This window comes from Arachis duranensis, chromosome 7 (assembly GCF_000817695.3).
Source record: "Arachis duranensis cultivar V14167 chromosome 7, aradu.V14167.gnm2.J7QH, whole genome shotgun sequence".
Taxonomy (NCBI): domain Eukaryota; kingdom Viridiplantae; phylum Streptophyta; class Magnoliopsida; order Fabales; family Fabaceae; genus Arachis; species Arachis duranensis.
Window position 1 is genome coordinate 39,246,337 of NC_029778.3, and position 10,489 is coordinate 39,256,825.

At 29.4% G+C, this 10,489-nt stretch overlaps 1 protein-coding gene and 1 pseudogene across 1 annotated transcript; both read left to right on the top strand.

Moving 5' to 3' along the window:
• Positions 1-891: 891 nt before the first annotated feature.
• Positions 892-6,942, top strand: LOC110273562 (uncharacterized). The gene is made up of 7 exons (XM_052251568.1): positions 892-1,000; positions 3,319-3,420; positions 5,127-5,695; positions 5,808-5,895; positions 5,977-5,991; positions 6,088-6,648; positions 6,788-6,942. Exons 1-7 carry the CDS (start codon positions 892-894, stop codon positions 6,940-6,942), a joined length of 1,599 nt encoding a protein of 532 aa, XP_052107528.1.
• Positions 6,943-6,969: 27 nt separating this feature from the next.
• On the top strand, positions 6,970-10,057 carry LOC110273745 (uncharacterized; annotated as a pseudogene).
• Positions 10,058-10,489: the final 432 nt, after the last annotated feature.

The following is a 10,489-nucleotide window of genomic DNA, read 5'->3' on the forward strand; positions in this document are numbered from 1 at the left end:
TACAATCATAATAATAATATAAATAAATAAATTACGTCAACAAAATATTAATTATTTATGATTTTTTATTTATAATTTTTTTATAAGTATTTTTTATACATAATAGTCCATAATACAATAGTACATAAGTGATCAATATATCATTATAGTACAATAACTAATAGTATATAAAATATATTTATTTTATTAATAGTTATTTCAATGGGACAATAGTATTTAAAGTATCGAAATAATTAAATTTACAACACATGCTTTACATATTTTTTATGTCCAATATTTATTTTTTAAACAAAATTTACAGATAAAAATGTACTCATTAATTAAATTTATACCAATATATACAATATACAATATATAATGGACTATACCAACGTATAATGGAAATAAAAAAATTTGGTACCCAATTTTTTCTTACTATTTTACCCCTGCTTATTTTTTTATTTAGACATTGGATTCAATATATAAAAAACTGTTACTACGTCCTCCATATTTCTTATTTTTTATCAAGGAAAGAATTTACTCCACGATAGAATGACAAACTGATTCCCATCAACCCACGATATATTTTAAAACTGTGAAAAAACTACTACTATTACGTACTCGCTTTAAAAACTAACTCACTTTCAACTCTTAAGAGACTTTTTTCCTTTCAATCGTGCTCTCACAAATGTTTTTTCTCTGCATATTATTCCTATCTTTCTGACAAATAAAAATAGAAACTTCACGAAATCCACAGCCACATCAATGTCGACCCAGTTGGACAGATTATGCTAGGCGAAGAAGACAGAACATGACCGAAGAACAGAGACAACAATACCTGGAAGACGTGCAAGTTATCGGGAGATGATTCGATAAGAAAAACAAGTTACCATATCAACTGATACAACTTCAATGCCAAACACGGGTGGAGGTGCCCGATTAACTGCAAACATAGGGGTAGCCCGATTGACTACAATTAGACAAATGGCCAGAACTACCACTTATCATCAATCTGTTACAGGTAACACGATAACATAATTTAAATTTCTTTGTTATAAATTGAATTAGTTCTTAATAATTATATTTTACTTTTTAAAAATACAAAAATGGAAGCGCATGGCAATAGAACTGCCACAGGTACAGAAATAAAAATAACATAATTGGTTGTTATTTTATCATTAATATTTTGTAACAAAATTAATTAAATTAATATTACTATACATGGTTTACCATCCAAGCAGTATCTTTCTTAATCAAACAACATATTAATCATATATGAAGTTAAAAGTTAACATTCCAAATTTTTTAGACATCATTCATCTATAAAAATTTTTTTAAAAAAATTAATGGTCAATAACTAATAATAATATTTTTTTAATATATTTCATTCCCGTCGTCCAATATAATATATAACCGTAATATATAATTTTTATATATTTGTATTAAAAAAATAAAAAAATGATGTCATGTAAGACTAACGACAAAAAGTACTCTTATATTAAAGTTTTTGATAATAATTTTATAATCAAAAATAAAATTTATATATTAAATTAATAAATCAATGTAACATTAAAATTCTTAACAACACTTTAATTTAATTTTTTTTAATTTTTTGTATTCTCAATTGGTAATGATATATAATTCTAAGAAATTAAAAATAAAATTAGGATATATCTCACCTACGTACAAATATAACAGCTAAAAAAATAACAAAAGCTATCTATCTATACCAATATATAATGGAAAAACATAGATTCTCATCTATTTTTTTTATCCTTTTTTTATTAAATTTATTAATTATATTTTTATCTTTAACTTTTTATGATATTTTTTAAAATTTATTAAAATTTTAATAATTAATATAGAATTTTATTTTATTTTAATTTTATCTTAAAAAAATTTTATTTGCATTAAATTTATCCCTTAAATAATAATGATAAATAAATAAAAGTACCTGAACAAAATATTAATTATTTATTATTTTTTATTAGTATGTTTCATACATAATAGCCTATAATACAATAGTATATAAGTGATCAATATATTATTATAGGACGATAACTGAAAATATATAAAATATAATTATTTTATTAATAGTTATTCCAATGGACAATAGTATTTAAATTATAAAGAGACATAAATCATTATTAACTAAAGTCATTGGAATAATTAAATCTACAACACATGGTTTACATATTTTTTATGTCCAATATTTATTTTTTTTAAATTACATATAAAAGTGTACTCATTAATCAAATATATAGCGATATATAATAAACTATACATAATGGTTAAAAAACTACAAGAGTTATTATTTTTTATTTTCTGTGGTTGAAATAGCCCTACATAAATAAAGATTAGTTCCTTTTATTTTATAAAGATTAATTCATTTTATTATCAACATAAACACAAAAAAACAAGAATACATTACAGTATAACAAATAAATTATTCTTTAATCATATCTTTGTATTCTTAATTATGTTAATTGATGAAATACTCATCATATCATCAATTTAAGGTAATAAATTAAAAAAATAAGTTAAAATATCTCACGCATTAATGGACGAAATTCAAACCTTTGAGAAAAAGTACTATAAAAAAATATAATAAAAGCATAAAAAAAACTATTTATATTATAATAAAGAAATCTAGATCAATTCTAAAATAATTAAAGTTATCGATATTTTATTTCTTGCAATCAAAGTTAACTAATATTATGATAACTAATTCTTTTCTTATGAGTTTAATTATGCTTATTTTATATATTGCTCTCTAAAAATATAGGTACCGAAATATATGGTAACGGAGCTGGTCCAAGTAACAGATCCCCTGGTTAATATCTTTATATGCTTTAAATATGTAAACACATCGATATAAGTTATTTTACCTGCACATTAAATCTTCTTAACGTAGAATATTATCAAGATTAACCAACTTAATTAACACGCTTTATTATTGTTAAGCACTAATTTGTTATTAATCTAAAATAATTAAAGTTACCGATATTTTGTTTCACACAATCAACGTTAACTAATTCTTCTCTTATTAGTTTAACTTATGCTTATTTTCTATATTGCTCTTTAAAAATATAGGTACGAAAATACATAATAACAGAACTGGTCCAAGTAATAGATCATCTGGTTAGTATCTTTATATGCTTTAAACATGTAAATACATCGATATAAGTTAATTTGTCTGCACATCAAATCTTCTTAATGTAGAATATTAACAAAATTAACCAACTTAATTAACACGCTTTATTTTATTGCTAAGCGCTAATATTCTATTTTTTCAAAAAGGTAGATAACATATGAATTTTGCATTGTTTTTAAATATAGGTGTACATCAAGACACTGTTACAACTACTAATTCAATTCCTCAACCAATTGCTTCTTATGAACCAACTATAAACAATACTAGAAGCCATGCAAATATAAATGGTGAGTACTCTATTTATATTTTTAATATTTTATCATCATCATATAATAATCATTACTATATAAAATGTGATTAGTTAAATTTATTGTATTATTATGCTTATTAGTTATCGTAATAACAAATGAATTTTTATTATGTTTATTATTTGTACTGCTTATTATATATTGTAACCAAAATTCTGAATTTAATAAAAAAATTTAAAATAAATACTTAACAAATAAAACATTTAAAATAATTGATACATTCATGAAACTAATAATACTAACAATAACTATATAATAAAATTTTTGTAACAACATATATCTTTTAAAATTAAGGAGAAAAACTAAACAAAAAAAATTTAAACACAAAAACAACAATTAATAGATACTACAAAAATATTGATGTCCTATCTCATGTATTTAAAAATAAATTGTACAAATTATATGGGTCCTTTTTATTATAAGATCATTAACAAATTAAGCATTTAATAAATGGTGAAATTTACAAATAGCACAAAGTGTTCTAATTTCTTAAAATAAAAAAACTAAACATTATATTAAAAGTTACAAGTTAACACGTAACTAAATAATGTAGATCTCAAATTAAAAACATAGATAACAGTATATACATTCTTATGAGTTATAAAAAATTTTTCTAATGAATCACTGATTTAAGTACTAACTCAAAAAAATGCTACTATATCGTTTATCCAATAGCAAAAACTATGAGACATATAATATTATTTAGTGATGCAAAATAAATTTTAACATCGTTACAGTTACTAGGGAATAAACCCTTGATGATAACAAGATTATCAAATTAAAATTTAATAATGTATAAAATATTATAAACATAAACACCAACAAAAATAACAAAATAAAAAAACACCAAGTATCTTAACCATAAAAAAATATTTATGCAATTTTAATGGACAAATTTTTTATTATATCGTTAATTTTTCATAATAATTTTAAAAAATATAATTAAAATTCTTACAAATTAGTGGGCAACATTCAAAATTTTCATAAAATTAAATAGCAAATAAAAACACAATAGAATTATATCATTTTAAAAATATTCTTTGTATATTTTAGTATAACTCAGAATAAAAATTTGCTCTATTAAATATATATATTTAACTTCATATATTACCTAGAACTTCAAACTTTGACAATCTTATATGAGTTTAGGCAATAGAAAAATATAGAAAAAGACACAACATTTTTTAAAAATTACGTTTAATTTTGAAAACACAAACCTCAATTGAAAAGTTGTATATATATTCTTTGTTCACCCTTGATTTCACTATCTAAAATAATATGAAATAATTAATAAATTCTACCCAAGTACCTAACCATACAATTATTGGCACATGTAGGAAAAGAAATCTATAACATAATATTTTAATATTCCTATGCGAGTGCAGAAATTAGACACCATGTCCGAACATCCCACAATTGTGCTCAAAATTTTCAAGAGAATACAACAGTGCTTCAAACTACACTGCCTCCTACAAGGACATGTACACACTGTAATGCACGTCTGTTTCACCATGAAACATTTGACATGTGTTGCAATGGAGAAAAAGTCTCTTTGCCCCAAGTAAATGCTCCTTAGGAATTACTAGACATCTTCTTAGACCCTTCTGCAGAAGGGAACCATTTTAGGAAACACATTCGTGGTTACAATCATGTTTTTTCATTCACTTCGTGTGGTGTACACATAGACGAACAATTAGCTTCAGCAAGTCATGGTATATATACATTCCGTGCTCAAGGATCAATGTACCACAGTATAGGAGGATTTCATCCAGATCAGGGGGCGCGGCCACGCTTCTTGCAACTATATATATACGATACTGATCACAAGTTACAAAATAGGATGCTGGAGAACACACAACTGCATGAAAGTTTGGTTTTGAAGCTACAATTGTTGCACCGATATAATCCTTTTATCCATGTATTCCGTCAGCTTGCACAACAACTAGATGTGCAAGAGTGTAGTTTGGTGATCAGAGAGCGATCTGCTAATCAACCACAATACAGTCTCCCAACTGCTTCACAAGTAGCAGCCATAATAGTCGGTGATGATATTGAAACAATGGTGCGAGGACGGGATATCAAGGTTCAAACTCATGCTGGTAACCTCAGAAGGATTCAAGAGTTTGTTGGGTATTACGATCCACTACAATATCCTCTTCTTTTTCTATTTGGAACCCATGGATGGGATATAAATACTCGAACTCAACGTGGAAACAAAGTATCATGCCGGACATATTATAGCTATATGCTCCAGGTACAAACTCCTATATTTGTTACATCATTTATAGACTTCCATAGATGATAGTTTGTACCAATAAATCATTTCACAATTTTTAACAATTTTCTATAATCCTCAATATTCGTAGATCCACCCCAATGATCACTCAACAATTTTGCAAGCGGGGCGACTTCTTCAACAATATGTTGTTGACAACTATGTGAAAATGGAAACAGGCAAGTTAAGATGGGTTTGACAAAGACAAAAGGAACTTCGAGCTAAATTGTATCAAGGCTTGTAAGATGCTTTGCACACAGGAGAGAATAATGCTGGTAATTATTCAACTTAACGGCCACATGATTGATCATTACGTGTTCCTAAATTTAAACTTTAAAACTAATAATACTTTTCTCTAAAATCTGTTTTAGAAAATGTTGGCAGAAGAACGATATTACCATCGTCGTTCGTGGGCAGTCGTCGAGACATGACTCAATGGTACGAGGATGGAATGGCTATTGTTCTTAAAGAAGGCAAACTGGATATTTTTCTAACTATGACATGCAATCCATCATGGTCAGAAATAGCTTCGGAACTCAGTCCTACCCAAACTCCACAGGATCGTCCGGATCTAACAACTAGGATTTTCAGAGCCAAGTTCGAACAATTAAAGCAGGATGTTATTACCAAAGGTGTATTGGGAAAGGTGAAAAGTTATATTTATGTCACCGAATTTCAGAAAAGAGGATTTCCATACGTACATATGTTGCTAATCTTAGAAAACAATGACAAGTTGAGTGATCCTGACCAATATGATAGTTTGGTCCGAACGGAAATACCATGTAAAGAAACAGAACCCCACTTACATGAGGCAGTGCTAAGGCATATGGTCCATGGTCCTTGTGGAACACTAAATCAATATTCACCGTGCATGAAGAATGGTCAATGTAAACGCAACTACCCAAAAGAGTTCGTACCAGAGACACGACGAGGTGATGACTCATATCCTCAATATAGGAGGCAATTTGATACTCCAATTCCTATAAACCAAAATGTCACAATTGACAATAGATGGGTGATTCCGCACAATTCACAATTTGATACTGAAGTATGATTGTCATATCAATGTAGAGATATGTAGCAGTATCAAGAGCATAAAATATCTATACAAGTATTGCTATAAGGGACCAGACCGTGTGGCGATGGAGGTTCACAGAAGTTCTCATTATGATGAGGTGCAACAGTTCATTGATGCAAGATGGATTGCTGCTCTAGAGGCATGTTAGAGGATATTTAGATTCAACCTTTACCGAATGTATCCATCAGTTGAAAGGTTGCAAGTTCATTTGCCAAATCAACATCAAGTGAGCTTTTATGAGCACCAAACTATTTTTGAAATAGTTAATAATGACTATTTCTCAAGAACAATGCTCACTGAATTTTTTGCACTTAATCGGGTCGATGACCAACAATCTAGGCATCTTTTGTACAGGGAAATCCCAGAATATTATAGTTGGCACAGCAAGGAAAAAGAATGGCATCGACGCAGGTCACAAAAGAGAGCTATTGGTCGGATCTATACCGTTTCACCAACAGAAGGTGAAAAATTCTATTTGCGTATTCTATTGTCAAATGTAAGAGGCCCAACTGGTTGGGATGATTTGCTAACAGTCGATGGTGTCCAATATTCGTCCTTTAAGTAATCCGCTCAGCATCGAGGACTGTTGGAGACTGATAGTAGTATAAGATCATGTTTGGTTGAGGCATCCATTTTGAGAATGCCATGTGCTCTAAGAAGGTTGTTTGCCACCATTCTAATTTTTTGTGAGCCAACAGATGTAAGAAGTCTGTGGGACGAGTTTCTTTCATGTATGGTGGATGATTACGCATAAACAAGCACTACAACCTGCAATGGGTTGACAAATCATTTGCTTAGGGATTTAAATGACATCCTCCTACAATATGGAAAACATATCGCACAATACGACCTACCAGCTCTAACCTCGGACAACGACAACGACAACTTCATGCCTAGAATTATTCAAGAAGAAATGTCCATCGAAGTTCCTCAAGAAGACCTGTTCTATAAAAAGATTGAATCATGACCAGTCTGCAGCTTTCAGGTGCATTATGAATACAATTGATCGAAGAAAAAGTGGAGTGTTCTTCGTGGATAGACCAGGAGGAGCAGGTAAGACATTTCTTTACAGAGCTATAATTGTAGACTTAAGAAGTAAAGGGCATATTGTCTTGGTAACTGCGTCCTCAGGAATAGCTGCAACTTTACTGCCTGGTGGTCGAACAGCTCATTCTAGATTTAAGATCCCAATCAATGCAGAGCCATCCTCCACGTGCAATATAAGTAAACAATCTGATCTTGCAAAACTGATTAGGCAGACGACCGCAATAATTTGGGATGAAGCGCCAATGACTAATAAAGAGATAATGGAATCATTGGACCGCACATTACGAGACATCTTAGAAAACAAGAATTCATTTGGAGGGAAGGTGATGGTTATGGGAGGGGATTTTCGCCAAGTACTACCTGTTGTGCCGAAAGGAAGTAAGTCGCAAATGATTTCAGCTTCTATTGTTAAATCACATTTGTGGGCATTCACCAAAATTCTCCACCTGCGACAAAATATGCGATCTCTTAATGATAGTGATTTTGCGGAGTATCTTATGTGCATAGGGGATGGGATTGAGCCTACCATATGTGAAGACTTGGTACAAATAGAAGTAGGCATGGCAATACCATGGGAAGGTGAGGCATCATTACACAAATTAATAGAAGAAACCTTTCCAAATTTGCAATCTCATGGGTGGGATGCATCTTATATGGTGGAGAGAGCGATATTGACACCCAAGAATCATGATGTGCAACAGTTTAATGATATAGTCATCAACCAATTTCTGGGAGACGAACGAATTTTAGCATCCTTTGATGAAGTAGAAGAAGATACAAATAATCTGTATCAACAAGAATATCTTAACTCGATCTCCACAGGTGGATTGCCACCTCATATGTTGAAGGTAAAAAAAGGTGCTCTTCTGATGTTACTGAGAAACATAGATCCTAAGGCAGGCTTATGCAATGGCACAAGGCTACTGTGTCGAGGAACTTTTGAAAATATGTTAGACGTGGAAATCTTAACAGGCCATCACTCTGGAAAAAGTGCTTTTCTGCCTCGGATAAAACACAAAACAACTGAGAACTCAGGACTACCCTTTGTGCTTATTAGAAAACAATTTCCTGTAAGGTTGAGTTTTGCCTTAACAATAAATAAATCACAAGGGCAAACTATCCCTAAGGTAGGGTTCTATCTCCCTAAACATGTGTTCAGCCATGGTCAATTATACGTTGCTCTATCTCGAAGTGTTTCTCAGTCAACCACAAAAATCTTAGTCAAAGAAGGAACAATAGATGGAAAAAGGGGACAATTCACAAAGAATGTGGTGTTCAAAGAAATTTTGTTACATGCACCTCAGGTAATTTATGTCCTTGGCAAATATGTGAGCCTTTTTACAAGTATAATCCGTGTATTATGTAATTTTATCATTACAATATCAACATTGGAATAGATAGTTTTGTTCACTAATTTTAACAACTAATGACTAAGATTTTTAACAGATAAATTGATATCAAGAGAGCTCATCAGCCTATTAAAAGAGATAAGCAAAAGGAACTGGAACCTCTACTTTACCCAACAGGTATGCACCAACTATGATTCACATATAAATTATAAAAATTATATCAAACATCCTTAAAATATATCATTATTGGTTTTTTAATAAATTATAGTTTGCAATGTTTGTATATACTTTGAAAAGAATTCAAAATTTGATTTCTTTAAATGTTGCTATCAATTTTATAATTTTATCAATAACAGTATAAAAATTAAAATTTTTGGGCTAATAAAAGGTAGAGGTATGTCTTATTTGGGATATATCATTACTTAATTCTAAAGTAATATATAGGACACTACTGCAATATATTGTGATACATATATGCAATAAATTACAGGAAACAGGATTTCAATCGTTATGGAATACATGGAAGGATGAGCAATCAATTGCATCAATGAGACCAATCGACAATAAAGTAAGGATTACAGAATTAATGACAGTGACAACTACACTGATGATACATATTTTTGTTTTAGTGTTACTGATCAAACGTGAAATTGATACAGGTTCATCCAATCAAAATTTATTCTATTGGTTGGGGAGGTACAGTTAAAGCAAACAAAACTCAACTATGGAAGATGGTAAAAAGAGAAATATTGGAACAAAAAAATAAAAGGTAATGCAATAAACTTTTGTATCATAATAAATATTTCCGTCTATTTCGTCCTATATACCAACTATGTTAAAACTTTAACTCTTTTCTTTCAGCGATGAACTTAGAAGAACACAACTAACTCATTTCGAACCAAAACAATATCATTGCAGGTAATTATTATTAAAAAAATTCCTAACAAAAAAAAGATGTAATTTCATTTAATTTACATTTTGTGGATGATAAACAAGGATTAATGTCATTTCTTTTGTCCTTTCAGAAAGTTCAATGCAAAACAAGATGTCATAATTCTACAGGTTTTAATTAAATTCTTCTCTATAATAAGCAATCAATTTAATTGAATAAACCTGAAGCGTTTATACGGTTATTTTTATGATAAATAAAATCTGACAGTTTTTCAAGATGCAAGAAGTTATTGACAAGGAGATGTATGATGAATTACAAAGGATTTTTTCAGGTACACAATCTTTGTATTCTCCTATTTTTTCAGTAATACTCTTATAGTTTGATCTTTTAAAACGAAAAAAATAAGC

What these genes read in the sequence shown, in the direction of transcription:
- LOC110273562 (XM_052251568.1), top strand. Translation starts at nt 892, where the DNA reads ATGCCAAACACGGGTGGAGGTGCCCGATTAACTGCAAACATAGGGGTA. An exon ending in AAGCCATGCAAATATAAATG is followed by an intron (nt 3,421 to 5,126) that starts GTGAGTACTCTA and finishes GTGTACACATAG; the next exon opens with ACGAACAATTAGCTTCAGCA. An exon ending in CGTACCAGAGACACGACGAG is followed by an intron (nt 6,649 to 6,787) that starts GTGATGACTCAT and finishes ATATCAATGTAG; the next exon opens with AGATATGTAGCAGTATCAAG.